General features: G+C 48.0%; 1 protein-coding gene across 2 annotated transcripts in view; it reads left to right on the top strand.

Annotated features, from left to right (window-relative positions):
• The first annotated feature begins 71 nt into the window (after positions 1-71).
• Positions 72-17,833, top strand: part of CCDC85C (coiled-coil domain containing 85C) — a 111,731-nt gene continuing 93,969 nt past the window's right edge. For both annotated transcript variants that reach the window (XM_014957458.1, XM_014957457.1), the window contains exon 1: positions 72-1,608. In XM_014957458.1, coding sequence (XP_014812944.1) covers positions 897-1,608 — 712 coding nt within the window. In that variant the 5' untranslated portion in view covers positions 72-896. The remainder of the gene's footprint in view (positions 1,609-17,833) is intronic.

Here is a 17,833-nt window from a genome sequence, read left to right as displayed (position 1 = left end):
GAGCCGGCGGCGGGGCGCGGCGTACCGGGAGCCGGGCAGCGCCCAGCCCGGCAGCCAGCGGGGCGGCGGGGAAGGAGGAGGAGGGATCGCCTCGGCCAGCAGCCGGCTCCCCTCCGCCGCCCGGTTGGGGCCGGGGCCGGGGCCGCGCCTCCCCGCCCGGCAGGAGGTGGGACCAGCCCCGGCGCTGCCGCCCGGCTCCTCCTTCCATCCCTCCATCCCTCCCTCTTTCCCTCCCTCCTTCCATCCCTCCCTCTCTCTCCCTCCCGAGGGCTGAGCCATTCCGGGAAGGCGCCCGGCTTCCCCCCGCCGCTCCTCGGTTAACGCCGCACCGGCAATCGGCCGCCGCCGTCACCGCCGGGGCTCGGCCCCGCGTCTCCCCGCGGCGGAGGAGCTTGCGCCGAGGTGCGGGGTTCCCCGCTCTCCCCGGGAGCGGCGGGCAGGAGGGGGGGAGGCACGGGAGGACAAGTGGACCGAGCGCCCGGGAACGGGGGGCGGCGGGAGTGGGGGGTGTGTGTGTGTGTGAGACCGACCGGCCGCCGCGTAGTTGTTTTGCCCGGGGTAAGTTGACCGATCGCCGGGGGAGGCTGCGCTCGGAGCGGGGGCAGCGCTCGGCTCCACGGCTCCCTGCCGCCCCCAGCCCCCTCGGGGGGGGGCGCCTGGTTTTTTTTTCCTTCTTTTTATTTTTATTCTTATTATTATGGGGTCTGCGGGGTCGCAAATCTTCCAGTCCGGCGTTGCTTTTCTTCCTTGTCCAACGCTCTGCGGAGAACTAGAATATTTCTTCCCCGAGATGCTGCAGTGAATTTTAGTCCCAGGAAATCAAGGCGAACAAAAATAATCCGAATAACCCCAACCCGTTTGTTACCGCGCCAGAGCAAACGCTTGCCCAGGCACAGATGATGGCAAAGAATTCCCTGGAAGGGTCTAAAGAAGACCTGAGCAAAATTTCGGAAGAGGAGATGCTGAGGTGGAGCAAGGAAGAGCTGGTGAAAAGACTGAGGAAAGTGGAGAATGAAAAGATGAACTTAATGGTGGAACACGGCAACTTAATGAAGGACGTGAACCGGCGGCTGCAGCTCCACCTGCACGAGATCCGCGGGCTGAAGGAGGTGAACCAGAAGTTGCAGGACGACAACCAGGAGCTGAGGGAGCTCTGCTGCTTCTTGGACGACGACCGGCAGAAAGGCAAGAAGCTGTCGAGGGAATGGCAGCGCTTCGGGAGGCACACGGCCAGCGTGATGTGGAAGGAGGTGGGCATGTACCAGCAGAAGCTGAAGGACCTGGAGGCGAGGCAGGAGACCCTCCTGCGGGAGAACGTGGAGCTGAAGGAGATGGTGCTGATGCTGGACGAGGAGCGGAGCGGGGCCGGCTCGCGAAGCTCCATCGACAGCCAGGCCAGCCTGACCAACCTCAACGGCGGCTCGGCCACCAGGGACGTGGGGGACGGGAGCAGCACCTCCAGCACGGGCAGCGCGGGCAGCCCCGACCACCATCACCACCACCTCCACCACCACAAGACCGGCGACAGCAAGGCCGGAGCCATGCGGAGGTCTATGGATGACCTGTCCGCCCCACTCCACCACCGGAGCATCCCCAACGGCCTCAATGGTGAGCCTTTCCCCCCTCCTAGCCCCCCCTCCCCTGGCAGCAGCCACCTCCCCTTGGCAGGTCTGCCCACCCTCGCCAATGGGGTGAGGGATGCCTGGAGAGGAGAGTCCTTGCCATCCCCACCCTTGCCCACCCTTGGTGACCTCTTTGGAAGAGCAACCTCAGGGGCCAGGGAGGGGCACCTGTGTGCAGGGGGTGGTGGTGGTGCTCCTTGAGCTGTGTTACCAATGTCTGGGGCTGAGGGTTGGAGCCTTTTTTATCTGGAGGGTTGGTGGGGGTTTTTTTGTTTGTTTGTTTTGGTTGTTTGTTGGTGTTGGGTTTGGGTTTTTTTTGACAAAAACCAACCTGCATTTTCACGCTTAAGTAAACACTGATTTTTCCAGCTCTGCCTCCTCTCTCTCCCCCCTTTTAAATATTTTGGTTTATGTTTGACTTGTTAGTCTGCTGGTTTGGTAAGACTGATAGAGAGCCTGGACGAGATTTTGGAAGCGTCTGGTGCAAGGGCAGGTCTGCCCCACAGAGCATCACCTGTTAGCTCCGTGGGCTCCCAGGGCTGGCTCTGGCATGCTCAGTAGTTTTGGAGAGGTGCATCCCCCTCAGTTCCCCTCCTCTGCTTCCGAAACACAAGGTTTGTTTGTATAGAAGAGATGACTTCTGAAGGGATGCCGTACTCACAATTTTGTTTAGCCTAGTCATTAAAGTTAGGAACAAGCTCCACTGTGAAATCCTGCCAAGCCTCCTCTGACAGTTTGTATTCAAGGAAAGTTTCTCCTCTTGTCTAATAGTGATCGGGCATTGCAATAATAATATTGGAATGTCCTTAAAATGGACATTTTTTTTTTCACTTTTGAAACCACCAAGACCAAATACTTGACTCCTACAATAAGTGGTTTGGCCAAGAGGGTACAATAGGAATCAAACCAGGGACTGATCTATTTAGTTGTTGTATGTAAGTTTCCTTTTAATGTTCTTAATCCTCTTTTCTAACCAGAGAGGACTTTTTTTTCTGGTTGAGGTGCCCTTTCCCCTCCTTCAAGCACGAGATAGGGCTGGAGCCCCCCAAGGTTGGTTCCATGTGTCAGCAGTGGATGTGTTTACTGACTAACCCAGAGCCTTCGGTGATCCTGGTGGGACCAGGGAGTCCTGGTCCTTTTTTGTGTCTTATGGTAAGTCCCTATGCCCCAAGAGATCTGAGGGCACGCAGCACTGATCAGCCCAGGTCTCAAGTTCATGAATTTGCCATGCGCGGTCCTGTTGTTGCAGCTGTGTGTCTCCACTCACAGCTGGAGATGTTCTGGCCACCTCGCCCAGTAGACAGGGATTGCTTGTTTCAAGGGTGATCCACTCGCCAGATGTTGCAGGGCACAGCAAGCATCTTTACATGTTTGTTGTTTTTTCTCTCTCTCTCTCTCCTAGTGCTGTGTAAATCAGAAGTGTCTGTTTTGTAAATCTGCAGATAGCTTCTGCTCCTGGTGTGACTTGACTTTATTTTCGTAAAGCATCGAGCGCCGTGCGCAGAGGCCCAGGGAGCACTTGGCAGATGTTGAACGTTTGTCCCCAAACGTTACTGTTTGGGGACAGAAGGGCTTTGCCGTTCTGGTTTGTGAACCTTAGACCACATCCCTTTTAGGTACCGACAGCTGACTGGGACAAAGCCAGTTAGAATTCATTCCTGTTAACCCAGGGCATGTGGGACACCAGAGCTCACCCTTGAACCTGGTGTGAGGCACCGTGAGAGTCTTTGCGTGGGGTTCAAGTCACCCCTGTCTGCATGAAGAGGAAAGGCTCTGCTTGCAGAATTCGGCCCTCATTGCCCTCAAACGCTGTGTGTGGGACAGTGTCCAGCAGCATCATTCGGAGGGGACTGAGAACTGAGTCTCGTGTCCCACCCCATGTAGGGTAAGCGTAGGGAGGGGTGGTAGAGCATCTGCACACGTAAATGTTTGCCTACGTGCCTTTGCACCCTTTCCCATGCTCATCTATAGAAAGGAGGAGTCTGGGCTTCAGCATTTCGGACATGACCTTAGATTTTGGTGACTTCTGGTTTTGGGGTGCCGGTGGAAGATGTCTCTGTTGGGAAGCTCTCTTTGCTGCGAACCTGCGCGGCTTCGTTTCTGAGGGTGGGACAGATAGGATCAGCGCTTTTAAAGCTAATAATCCTTGTAAAGATGCAAACAAGCTTGATCTCTCCACTTAGGTAGTGAAGCTGTGAAATGACTTGAATAGTTGTCGTTCTCAGATAGCATCGGTATTCAGCGAGGCCGTTTCCCTGGCTGTGCCTTTGGAAATGCCTCTCAATACATATGCAAATGCAAAGCTTATCAGGCCCCTTTTTTTGACTGACAGCAAGAAGTCTTGGAGGGGGGACGGAGCCGGCAATTCTGTTCAGCCGGTGACAATGTGGAGGAGGGAGCAGGGCAGGGGAACGTGAAAAACCACCCCGGTGAGTCCGGTGGGCGGTGGAGCTGTCAGGGAGCAGCGCTGGCAGAGAGCATCCTGCCCTGGCTCCCGGGGCCGGCTCTGCCTTCCCTGCTTGCAGCTTAGAGCTCAGCCTTTTTATACTCTTTTTTTCTGATTTTTTTTTTTTTTCCCCTCTGGGTTAAAATGGAAGGGAGGAAGAGGAGAAAGTGTGGCGTTTCATTTTTAGGTTGCAAGCTTCAGTCTGGTGTGCTGTTGTCTCACGTCTTTAAAACACTGGGTAATTAACCTGTGAAGGTGGATAAAGCAGGTCAACTAATACGGCAATAAACAGCCCTCGTATACTTTCTTACAGAGGGTGGAGAGGGATCTCAAAGGGATGCAGGGCGGAATTTAACATCTATAGTAAGAACCCAGCAGAAGCCTTGGACAGCTGGTGGGGGCAAGGCATGGGTGAGCTGTTTGCTAGAGCACTTTTGCTTATGGAGAAGCTGGGAAGTCCTGAAATGTGCTGCCCCTGCTAATGGTATCAGCAGGGCTTTGTGTGGTGCTCTGCTTTTCCAGGAATTAAGCAAGACTGTTTCACTTCTTTAGTGCTTTTTTAAAGGAGTCAAGAGTCTGGTGGCTGTTAAACATTCCTAGGGAGGTAGCTTCAGAGTGAAACCTTAAGCGAGCAAAGGTGGATTCAGTATTTCTCATTTTCTCCTCAGTGATCCTTTGGAAGTGAGTTGGTGAGTGAGGGTTTGATTTATTGGCCCCAGTGACCCATGCCAGTGGGAGGTGATGAACTTGTAACGAGAATTCAGTCTAAATGGTATGAGTATAAAAACCGAAAAACCAAACCAACCTGTGACCCACCTTCCCATCACTTTTCTGAAGCCTTTTTTCTGTTATAAACTGGCTTTTTGGAAGTTGGTACTTGAAACCTGATGGTTAATTATCCACTTATAGAAGATAATATGATAAGTATATGATAGCATGAAAATGTCCAATATTAGGTTGTACATGTAATTTATGCAGCTCTGGGTATTCTGCTGAGAGCCAGGAGGAATTCTGCTTGGTCTGAAAGTAGATGGCGTTTCCATGTGTGAGCTGGGACCTGGGCTGTGGGACAGGGGCATCTCTGAGCTTTCGTGGTGGGAACTGGCTGGTTGCATCCGTGTTGAGTGATATGCCACAGTTCCCATAAATCTACCCGCAGATCCCGGGCAGAAATTAAGGCAGAGTCGCTGTGTTGTGCTTGTGAGTGCTTTGGCTTTTTGTTGAATGCACGATGAGAGTCTCTGTGTGTGTACATAGTCCTTCTGCCCGTCCAGCTTCAGGCAGCGCCATTGGAGCGATGGCCGTTGCTACTGCCTGGTTCCTGGCAGAATAACATTTCTGAAAAAAACCTCTGAATTAAAAACAGAAGACAGCCACATTGGGTGATATGACCTGAGGGAAGGAAAAAGCCTTCAGGTGCTATAGGATGTGTCCCTGGACTGTGAGGTATGTGGGAACACTGGGAGGAGTGACTCAAAGCTCCCCGAGGCCAGGGCAATGGCTTCCACTGGTTGTAGCCTTATCTAGATGTGACTGGGACAACTGTTTATCCATCTGCAAGCCTGGAGGCATGCAGACTCACTAGCTGGTGAAGTGCCTGGGACAAAATCCTGCATGCAGAAGGAGCTTTCAGGCTTTAATTCCTCCCCCCCACCACCCCCTATCAACTGAATGTTGTTGTTGGAACTTCTCCTTCACCTTCCACTGAAGCTGTTTGCTCTGAGTTGCCAAAATGAGCATTTACTATTTTCCAGTTGGGTAAAAGGTTAATGTGTTTCTGTATCAACATGTTGTGTTGTTTTTCTTTTTTTAATTATTAAAAGCATCAACACTTAAAAAGTGGTCAGAGAGGCCCAGAAGGAAGCCGTGGATATGGCAGATAGCCTGTAGTTGCAGAGACATTAATCTATGGCCTCTTGCTGTTGTCTGCTCCAATGGAAGAAGAATGGTTTCTCCGGGTGAGGGGGTGGGAAGATCTCTGCTTCTATTGATTCCCACTTGTAAATGTCCACATATTTACCTAGAGGGTACGATATATTACAGTTAAAATGGTGGCAAAGAGAAATGGCTGTTCCCTGTGGGTTGGTATTGATCGGACGTGCAGCTACCCGTACTTATTTCTCCTCTTCTTCACACAGCCTTTAGGCCAAAGTCCTTTGTTTTTATTAGTGTATTTATAATCAATATACATATTATTTACTATGACGTATTAATGAGGCCTTTGAGATGAGAAGATGCAGGGGCAGAAGCAAAGGGTGAGGTTCATCCCATTTAATTTGAGATATCTCCAATATAGACTTTAATGTCTACATCCCCTTGGGCTTCCTTTATCGGCCATGTGGAGAAAGGCACTTTGGTGTCATGATTTATGTCAACTATGTCTGCGTTAGAGGGAGTAGAGCTGTACGCTAATCGTGCTCTTTCTCTCTGCTGATGGGAAGGCAGCCTGGATGGCTAGTTCATATGCAACCATCTGAAGTCAGGTGAGATCAGTCCTGTGCGAGGTGTTGTGGTGACCATTGGTCACTCTTCCAGTGCCAATTAATATCTTTCTTGTATCAAGAGCGCTTTTCATCCTCTGAACGTTGCTTTATCTTTTCTTTTTTTTTTTGATACCGCTGTATTTAACCTGGGGGTATTTTTGATCCTGAAGGCTGCTACGTACAAGTTCCTTGTGGTTAAGCCAGGAAACCTGTCCTGGTACACTAGATGCAGGACCTCTGGAGGAACATCTGTTTCCATCTCCTCTGCTAGTTCAATGAGTTCTGCTGATAGGCTCATCAATGCTGGTGTCTCAGACACTAAGGCTACAGGTTGAGTTTCTTGTAGCCAGTAGTTGTTGGCCACTTGTCCAAGAGGCTTGAGTGAGTGCTCCACTTGAGGCATCTTTGTTGGTACCTGCTCCTACTTTCTTGCTGTGGCGCTGTCTCTGTGGCAGCCCTCTCAGCTCCCAGACATCAGTGATCCTGAAAACAAGGCTCAAGACACTTGAGCGAGGTTTTAAAATTGGGCCATATCTGGAAATATATTCGCCATAGTACTGCATTCAAATCTGTTTTCCTCTTTCAATTTGCTGTGGAGATACCTTGTTCTTAGCTGTCCTGTTGAAGGAAAAAAAAATTGTATTGATTAAAAGGCAATTTTCTATGGGCCTTTGATGGAATTATTAACTTACACTTGTCAAAAGCAATCAAAATAAGGGGAATAAACTGTGTTGGTTACATGTAAATGATTTGGTCCTCTGGAGGCATTTCATCAAATAAAGCTGAGGATAGAATTAAGTGGTGATCTAATTAAGTGGCAGGCATGGCAACCCAAAATGCAGCCTTGGCAGGTGTTGCAGTCGGTGTGCGTGTGGAGATGAAGGGCACGGACACCAACACGAGGGTTGCATCTGAAAGCTCGAGGGTTAATGCTCTTGTGTGGACAAGGCTGACCACATCCATGGAACCTGGGTGATCCTGGAGGCCCCCTCTGGGAGGCACTGGGCTTTTTATCTGCCCCAGCATGGCTGTGGCCTTGCGTGCATCTCACAGACATATCCATGGCAGGGTCTGCTGGTGTTGTCCCCTGAGGCTGGCCCTGCAGCATCCTTCTCTACTGGGGCTGCCCTTTGTCCTCTGGGAGCGCAAGGATGGCCTGATCTCACTGGTGGGTGAGATGGAGATGAGGTGCTTAAACTGGCAAAAATGTCTGGTGGACATCAGAAGGTGTGGAGTGAGGCAAATGAAAAAATAATTTCTAAGCCTGTTTAGCGAACACTTGGCCCCAGGAAGGCTGAAGGCCTTTCCACGCTGGCAATCAGGCCTTAATGCATCCCGCTGCAAAACACACGCCGTTGCTCGTGTGGAAGAGGGAAGGTTTGGGAGCTGCACCCCCAGCTTCCCCGCGAATTAGCGGCGACTGGCTGGCTTCGCTGCTGCGTTCTGTATTTTTAACCTGACTTTTTTTGTCTGCCAGCCAGAATTCATCCTTGCCCTGTCGCCAAATGTCATCCTCCCCTTGTGGTTAGCTCGCTGCAATTCATGAAGCACTTGGCTGCCATAAATAGTTATGTGCAGAGGTTCCTCGGCGCGCGGAGCCGGCAGAGGTTCGCAGGCGGCGCTGCCAGGCACTCGCACACTCACATGTCCACCAAGAGAAAGTTGACCCACTTCTGCAAATAGATAACTCCTGGCAGAAAAAGTAACACTGTCTCAGGGAATCTGTCTTTTTCCCCTGCCTACTGAATTGTGAAGCAGAAAGCCAGCCAGCTCCATCTTCTGAATTAGCAGCGACGTGAGCGCGGCGCTCCCCATTGAAATGAGAGTGTGTAAATCAGCCCTTCATCTGAGAAGGGCTTAAAATGGCCACAATTCATCCGTGATTTTTTTATTTTTTTTTTTCCCCCCAATATAATGAGCGCTTTTGTTAGTGAATGAGGTGTGTGGAGTTCAGGACTCAGCTGCTCTTAGGCATTAGGAAGCATTTGTCACCATGGCAATTGAAGGCTGCTGTACAGGTTATTTTGAACACTTTTCTGGTGATTCATGTCTGGGCCAAGACTGTTTATGCCAGGTTACTTTGGTCCCTCTGCATACAGGTGGATAGATATACTCTTCCTTCCCTTGAATGGCTTTTGCCTTGCTGTTTGCCCCTCATTGCTCGTACTGACTTTTTTCATCTCTAAGCCATGGTGGTACCATCGTGTTCAAGGACCAAGTGTTCACCTTGCTCAGAGACTCTCTCTTGTGAAAGATTGTCCTTGTGAATTAGATTTCAGGTTGGATTTGAGACTTTAGGGATCTTGCGGTGAGATCGAAGCAACCCTAAACCTGATCTGAATGAGTTCCTCGTCTGCATGGTCTTCTCCTACCCGCTTGTGGGATGGGATGTCTCCTGTTTGCCTGGGGTGGTCGTGGTGGGAGAGAGCTGTGCTGTCTGTAGCAGAGGGAGCTTGGGTGGTGAGTGTGGGGCTCATGGCATCAGGGCTCTGGTCCAGCTGTGAGCTGCAGTCGCTTTTGCCTTGCTGTTTGCCCCTCATTGCTCATACTGACTTTTTACATCTCTAAGCGATGGTGGTTCAAGTACCAAGTGTTCACCTTGCTCAGAGACTCTCTCTTGTGAAATATAGTCCTTGTGAAGCAGATTTAGGGTTGGATTTGAGACTTTAGGGATCTTGCTGTGAGATAGAAGCAACCCTAAATCTGATCTGAACGAGTTCCTCGTCTGCATGGTCTTCTACCCGCTTGTGGGACAGGATGTCTCCTGTTTGCCTGGGGTGGGCAAGGGCTGTCTGTAGCAGAGGGAGCATGGGCTCATGGCATCGGGGCTCTGGTCCAGCTGTGAGCTGCAGTCACAGGGGTGACACGCTAGCTGTCGTGTGCGGTTGTGTCAACCCCGGCTGGCTGGCAGAATTAGTTCAATCAAAGCTGGAGTGCTCCAAAAAGCCCTTCAGACTTCGCCCCATCCCCCAGCTCTGTGCAGTGACACTCAGGACTGCACTGTCCTCCCATTTCATCCCCAAACTCCTCTGCTGCCGGGGCTTCATTCATGTATGGAAGAGGGAGCATGGGCTCATGGCATCGGGGCTCTGGTCCAGCTGTGAGCTGCAGTCACAGGGGTGACACGCTAGCTGTCGTGTGCGGTTGTGTCAACCCCGGCTGGCTGGCAGAATTAGTTCAATCAAAGCTGGAGTGCTCCAAAAAGCCCTTCAGACTTCGCCCCATCCCCCAGCTCTGTGCAGTGACACTCAGGACTGCACTGTCCTCCCATTTCATCCCCAAACTCCTCTGCTGCCGGGGCTTCATTCATGTATGGAGGGAGGCAGCAGCACTTGAATGTCTGTGGGAGATGGAGGATGCGGAACAAATGGATGGAGAAGAGCTCAGGCTGGGAAGCAAGAGGAGATCCTTTGGTGCTGTTTCAAATTGTCTCCGGGGCAGTAGGATGCTCCAGGGCTGCCTATACCTGAGGGTCTGTTGGCCGTATGTGACCTGTCCTTCCCAGGATAACCAGATGAGACCCCGGGATAACCAAACCAGGCCAAGGGGTGCTGAGCCCCGTTTTGGTGTGATGGGGAGAGCTGCCCCCGGGTGCTGCTCCGTCCTCTCGCTGCAGAAGGCCCACGGAGAGGAAAGGAGCAGGCAAAAGGACCACTCAAAGTAAAGCAGCAAAAGCAAATCATTATTTCAGAGAAGAAGGAAAAGTAAGCCTTACAGCATTTCCATTCCCCAAAGCGTAATATTTCTATGGAAACCAATGCAGCAGGAGGCTTGCTGTCAGTCTCTGATCTAGTGGGGTTGACTAGACTTAAAAAATGTTTGTCCTTCCCCACATCCTCCATCCTGGATCATCTGAAGACAGGTTGCTGCCTATCACAAATGCGAGATGAAAACCTGCTTTCCTGTTTTCCGACTCTCCATTAAGTGCTAAGCAGTCTCTGGAGGGTTGGCACCTGTCTTTCTTCTGCAGTTTTTTACTTGCTAAGGTACATTTAATTCATTCTGTGACACTTATTGATAATGCCTTGTCCTATAAGTGCCACTCCTGTGACACTCTGCTCCTTGAAGGACGGCTGTGACGTTGTATCAGGCTGTTCGGTGGCGTGGTCCATCTCAGTGCCCAGTGAAGTTACTGCGGGGACACTGTTTGACTTGAATGGAGTCAAGATTTGGACTCATTACACTTGCTTTAGTCTTTTATTCAAAGGAGATCCATAGCATCTTTAATCTTCAACAATGGACGTAACCTGGACTATTTAGGTAATAGTCCGCTTGATTTTTGGGTAGCCAGTGGACTACCCCTGGTTATACACATGTGGCCAGTTACCTTTGTCATGATGATGTTTTCACTGGTTCTCCCTCATTTTTGTTTTCAGTAGGATCTACTAAATGCCTTGTCCTATAAGTGCCACTCCTGTGACACTCTGCTCCTTGAAGGACGGCTGTGACGTTGTATCAGGCTGTTCGGTGGCGTGGTCCATCTCAGTGCCCAGTGAAGTTACTGCGGGGACACTGTTTGACTTGAATGGAGTCAAGATTTGGACTCATTACACTTGCTTTAGTCTTTTATTCAAAGGAGATCCATAGCATCTTTAATCTTCAACAATGGACATAACCTGGACTATTTAGGTAATAGTCCGCTTGATTTTTGGGTAGCCAGTGGACTACCCCTGGTTATACACATGTGGCTAGTTACCTTTGTCATGATGATGTTTTCATTGGTTCTCCCTCAGTTTTGTTTTCAGTAGGATCTACTAGAAATGGCTCCAGGACAACCTACATAAAAAGTCCACTGTTTTATGCCGGAGTAGCATCATCAGATGCTAGCAGAGTATTAGTAATAAAAAAAATCATTCATTTGTTTTATGCCGGAGTAGCATCATCAGATGCTAGCAGAGTATCAGGAATAAAAAATCATTCATTTTGGCTGCTGCTGAATCTTTTTCAGCTCCTAAGAAAGGTGTTAAGAAAATCTTATTTTTATGTACAATCTTAAAGGACTTTTGTGATGCACAGTATTCTTTTGTCTTCCTGATTTCCTTTTCTTATCTCCCTTGCTGGGGTTTGCAGTCTCATATTTATATATTTCCCAGCAGCTGAATATAACTTTGATCTATGCTTTGGATCTGCGGAGCTTTTAATCCCTTTCCACTGAGTTAAAAGCTTGTTGGCTGGTGAATGTGATACGTAGTTATAGGTTATATGATCTCCACCAGTGGCTCATGCGTCGCACAAAGATGGCATATTGTGAAAAACTCTGATAAAGTGTCCCCTTGTTCCTTTTCCTGATTGCAACTCAAACCCAGCACAGGAGTGAGTCAATTGCTCGCTCCTTTTCAGACTGCTGGTACACCTGTCCTTTGCTGTTACGTACACCTATGTACTCGCTTGCTGTGTTTCAATTATTCATTCATTTCTTTGTGGTGTTTATTTTTGAGGCTGCAAACTGGTTGAGTATTTCAGCCAGCGCAGCAGCCTTTCTGTCTCCCAATTCTGATAACGTTTGCGGTGTTTTCCCTTTTTTCATCCTCTTAACCGCTTGTTTGTTACACCTCTTAAAAGATGGGGAACGGTTTTTAAAGCCTGCGTCTTTATTCCTCTTTGATGTCCTGAAACATGATAATATACGCCTTGTTTGTGGAGATCTTCTCTTTTGGAGTGGCTGCAGGTTCCATCTCAGGGAAAATAATGATTTCTGCAGCTCTCTGTCCTCCAGGCCACGTGGATGCAGCTGCACGTGTGTGACTGTATTTGACCATGTTCTGAAAGTTGTTCTTTTCGAGTTTTTGGTGTAGCTGTTTGCTTTCTGGATTCTAAGCAGTTTATTTGGAAGTCTCCCGTGCTCGTCTCCTGGCCTCTTGTAACAAAATGCAGTCCTCTTTTTACGAGGTCAGTTAAGACTGTATTGGTTTAGCTGTAAGCTTTAAAATCGCAAAAGGATGGGTGGTTCTGCAACTTCCAGCACTGAATCGGGACTCAGATTTGGTGCTCTTTCTCACTGTAACGGGGCTTCCTGATGTAGTCGTAGGTAAACTGCATGATCTGTGAATCTTCTTTTACACAACCAGGATAATATATTTCCATTGTCTTCTCCAAGTTTCTTGTGGTTCATTGGGTCATTTATAACATGCCCATACAGCGCTCAACAGGATTAGACCCTTACCTCAAATGGGGCCTCTAACCATTGCTATGATACCAGTGATAACAAACAACGCAGGTTTTGAGTTATAATGAGCTAGCAAGGAAGGAGCAGCCTTTATAGTAACTCCAGACATTTCTAATTCCCAGTTTTGGAGTTGCTTCAAATCCTGTTTCAGCTTTCCTGGGATAAAAACACTTCGCGTGTTGGGGTGCTTCTTTCTGTATTGTCTATACTTCTTGGCACTGCAGGATGATGAAGTACGGGCAGTCTCCAGCCAACCATCAAAAATACAAATTTGTCAATTTTTTCTCCCAAATGAGAAGATGAGGAGGAAAATAGGATAAAGAGCAGTGTTTGCCTCTTCACAGACAGAAACGAGCTCCGAAAGATGCTGCTGCTGTCACAGCAACAGGTTACCTCTTTCAGAGAGTGGGGCCAGCATTTGTTGTTATTTCAGCTCGTCCCATCTGAATTGCCTAGTTGAGTATCGTATTATATATTGGAATTTAAAACGCTGTTTACTTGGCAGCGTAGTGCTGTTTTTGGCTGAGGTGAAGCATCACAACCGTGAAGTGGACACGTCCTTATTGTCACGTTGCTCCCGGTGTCACTGCAAAGCCACGGTGTCTTTGCCGGAATTGCTGAAGACACCTTTCCTCTTTCCAATTAAATTCTTACCCGATCCCTTGATTGCTCTATTTCTGTTGCTGATAATTTGTTAACTCCTAACAAGCCCTGACTGAAAAGTCATCAAAGTCACTTGGGTGTGAACCCAGTGTTTCTTAACCACCTTGGGCTTTTATTCCCGTTTGCGCGGTGGAATTTGTAGGGAGGATCTATTTGTCAGCGTATCACTGAATCATTAGGAGGGTGACAAGACCGCAGTAACTCTTCCTTGGCAATTATGTATGAAAGGTTGTCAGTATGAGTAGTATGGGAAGTTAAAAGCCTTAATTTTCATTTGGAATTGAAACCCTAATGACTTTCCACTCCCACAGCTCATAAAGACCTTGTTTCAGCCTCAAGTTGACCAAGAAAAAAGAGGGGAGGAGGGGGTGTCTTTTATTGCAGACCTTTTTGTGCAGGATTTTTATGAAAATGCAGAATTATGAGTCACTGTTCTTTGTATAAAGGATAATTACTGGAGTATGAACCTCAGAGAAGTGACATTTTATGACTTCGCCGCTAGCCACGCAGTGCGAGCTCTTGCTTTCTCTCTTCTCAATTAGTTAAGTTAAACAACATCTTGGTTCGAAAGGACTAATTATATTCCTGTTTGTTGTTTGCCTTGTACGCTAAATGTTTTCTATATGTAAAGCTAAGCAGCGGGGAGAGGGAGAGAAAGGATCACCCCAAATGAATGCTATTTAATTATTTAAAATGATGGGTGTAGGTCCTGTGGGGTTAAGTGGATCATTCTATTCAGTCATGTCCATCACTCGTGGTGTAGAGAGGAAGGGAAACTGGATCACGCAAATCCTTTTGTTAACCCGAGGAGCATAATTAAGTTCCTCTGGAAATTTGTTCTTTAAAAACACACTCTTCTAAACAGCAGTGCTGTTTAATCCGTGCTTAAATGTAAACCTACGTGTTTATCTCCTTCCATGTGTTTTGTTGTTGTTTTTTTTTCTTCTTCCACTAAAGTGAGCATTTTGTAACGCAATGGCATCTGCTGCCGAGCACGAGTGGGAGCCAAGGGTGGGTTTGGAGGTGGAGGTAGCACCAGCAGGTCAAGAGTTTGCACAACGGCAAGCGATCCAGAGCATCTCCCTATTCGGGGATCCATCTGGGATACCTGCAGGGCATCCTCTGTTCAAAGGGCAGGTGCTCAACATTTTTGGACTATTAAGTATTCTGAACGTGATTCAGACTTTGCTCTTGGAAGTACATGAGGTGACTAGCTAATTTTCTTGGCCATAGGGCTGTGTACTTGAGGAAGTGTCACTGCAGAGAGGTAAATGCCCTCTGTCCGGGACAGCATAAGTCCAGCAAGCTTTCTGATCCCACAGCTGTGGAGACAAGTCTGCTCAGAGTCCTGCGAGACGAGGAACAGATCACATAAACAGCAGCTGATGCAGTTGTTGGAGAGGCCCATAGTAGCATCTCGGCCAGGTTGGACAGGGAAGGTTTCCAATGGAAAATCTCCTGTCCTGTCCTTTCATTCTGCCTTATTTGGATAAAAATTAGAAGACTGTCCATTTTTTAATTTTTTTTTTTTATTTGGCAGTTCAAAGTGAAGCAAATACAATATTTTTGGGAAAGGCTTGGAACTGACCCTGCAAAAGGAATGCTATCTAAAGGGTAAAACTCCTTGACTGTGTTATGTTTAAGGATGGATATTTGAATTTGACCTTTTCTTTTTAAATAAGAGATTTCATATCTGGATTTAAACCAAAACCGTATCAGACACAAAAGGATGGGGTTGTTCTGTCGAAAAGAACATCTGTAGAGCCGAAGGGAAGGGCTGGGCAACATGGGGTGCGTGGCCTGGCCTGGGGAGGGCCATGAAGGTGCTGACCTCCTGGACCTGCTGCAGGAGGATAGACAGCAAGAGGGGAGGGGAGAACTTCTGCCAAGCTCAGATGAAGCTGTTCTGCAGCCCTTGTGCTGAGCTGGTGGGGAAGATGTCCTCAGGGTGGGCAGCAAGAGTTGCCTGCCAAGCTCAAGACGGAGTTGGAGACCGCTGCAAAGGGGTGCGGTGGCAGCCCAAAGGAGGAGATGAAGTAAGTGAGTCCAAAGATGTGGTTTGGGAGGTAGCTCTTATTTTTAACAGCCAATTTCATTGAACTGGATTGAACTCCCTCCAGCACAGCATTGATGAGGATGCCTGAAGCTATAAAGATTGTATTTTGATCAGCAAGTCAAAAGCAAGTCTACCACTAGTTATGAATACATTTTCAGAATTGCAAGCGAAGGAGATCCCAGAATAATAATGGGCAGGAAAAGTTGCCTGAAGGAACCCGTTTCCTCAATAAATGCTGGGGGAGGTGTAGACCTGAACTTTGCGCTCCTTGCCATCCTTCTTTTTTAAAAATGTGCAAACAGATCTAGTACCAGGGTTTTGAACCTGTTGGAATCCTGAGTAGAGATAATGCAAGATGGCAGGAAAACCACTAATGATGGAGTTTTGAAAATACAAATGATTCAGCTTATGATGTGTAGGATAAATGAGCAAAAAAAAGCGCCTGTGTGTCCTGTGCCGTATATCGTTGACCCAGTTGGTTATTCAGTGATGAAGTCTGATCTGTATGTTTCGAATGACAGATCTGGGTTCTGAAGTGCTTATGATTAGATTAAGACTGTGTAGTAAACCTTAATGGTGCATGAAAAGCTACTGCTGGATTTGCAGTAATATGTACTTTTCTGCCTTAGAACAGCATGAATAATACTTTATGGTTGTATAACTCCTTCCAGACAAGGATTCTAGAAATGCTTTGTAAACGCTAATGAGTTTGGCCTTATAGCATATTTATAAGCCTGAGAAATAGCGTTATTCCCCCTTTTTTATGGTTTGGATGTTGACTAGCCTAAGTATGCAAAGAGCAGGCAAGAGAGCTTTCATCTTCCGACCTTCAGTCCTGGGCCGTATCTGCAGGACTCGGTGGGCTTTCTAAGTGTGTCTGAGGCATGCTTAGGAATTTACTATGGATTCAGTCCAGCACAAGGGTTGTTTTTTGCAAACCTCTGGGTACCCATTGTAAAGCAAAAAGCATTGTAATTATTCGACGGTAATTTCTTGCTCGCCTTTTCGTTCTCCAGCAACAGAGACCGAAGCTAATCCTCTACTGGAATTAAATCAGTTTGGGCATTATGAATATCGTTTCCTTGCCCAGAACAAAGAGGCTAAGCTAATGTGGATGAAAACTCCTGTTATCTTTACATGGGAGTTGCAGGTGGGAAAGGAATGCGAGGTCAGCCGGGATTGGGAGCAGATAATTGCCTGTGTCAAAGGGCAGTGAGAGTGATGCCTGAGAAAAGCACCCGGCAAAGTAGGTGGGATCAGGCACTGTGGTGGGCACACACAGGTTTTTCTCTAGCAGCTTCTTCAGATGTTCATCCCAGAACGTCTTCGCTATTTGTCCAGATTTATGTGTGTAATGGGATGTTCTGCAATGTGAGCATCGCGTAGATTGCAGATATATTTTATAAATATTTTGCGTGTGAATTTACTGTTTGGTGGCAATTGCCAGAAAGACAGTTCTAGAGGGAGAAGTCCCTCTTTAGCTGTAACATGACCATATGCAAGCAGGCATTTCACATACTGCTTTTGCATTCCTAACCTGAAAAGCTGCATCCAGATCTCGGTGCTTTTTCAAGGACTGGAGACCAGCGAGGATCTCAGCTGTAAAGCTCTGGCTGTGGAGGTGGGGATCTTAATGATATGGATCTACATGTACTAGCAGAGCTGGTTCTTGGCTGAGCAGCATTTGCGGTCTCAGATATTCCCTCTTTGCCCAAGGTGGTTAAGCCAGGAGAGCGAGGAGCTCCTGAAGCTCTTTTGCGAGCCCCAGGTTGGGAGAGATGGTGACTGGAGTGGAAGTTCAGTGGTGAGGACTGGAAACAGGAGAACATAGCTGTATTTTCTACAGTCATTTTATTAGAAAAGACTTGGGGGGTTTCCTAGGAAGATTTACATGTGGTTGATAATTTTGTTGGCACGATGGAAACTGCAATAAGCTCGTTGGCACTTGAAAAAAGGTACAGATTTTCTTTTTTTTTTTTCAGAGGCAACTGCTTTGTTTACTCTTCAGCTTTACGCATGTAGATCAAACTCATCTCAGATTTTGAGATGTTACTGCGCTAAAGAAGGCCGTTTCTTGAGGCTTTTTTCATCCAGTTAGCTGAGTTATAGACCAAGGGTGAATTTGGCTCGCGGTCTTGTGCTGTGCAGGTGATGACCATGTGAACACGAAGAGAGCTGTTTGATTTCTGTCAAGTTGATACTAAGCATATGAAGGGCAGCTGGGGTCACAAGCAGTAGGAAAGAAAGATTTGAAGTGTATGGTAAAGTATATTACCCAAATGATTTTGGGAGGACAGTCTGTGGGGTATCAGAGATCCCTTCTACCATGCCATCCACACAGCCAGAGGTGTGAAGGCTGTACTACACCGGGTGTTCTGGCACTGAAATTGTCTTCAA

The sequence above is a fragment of the Calidris pugnax genome, unplaced genomic scaffold, assembly GCF_001431845.1.
Source record: "Calidris pugnax isolate Ruff unplaced genomic scaffold, ASM143184v1 scaffold211, whole genome shotgun sequence".
Lineage (NCBI taxonomy): Eukaryota > Metazoa > Chordata > Aves > Charadriiformes > Scolopacidae > Calidris > Calidris pugnax.
This window is presented reverse-complemented; position numbering and strand designations above follow the sequence as displayed.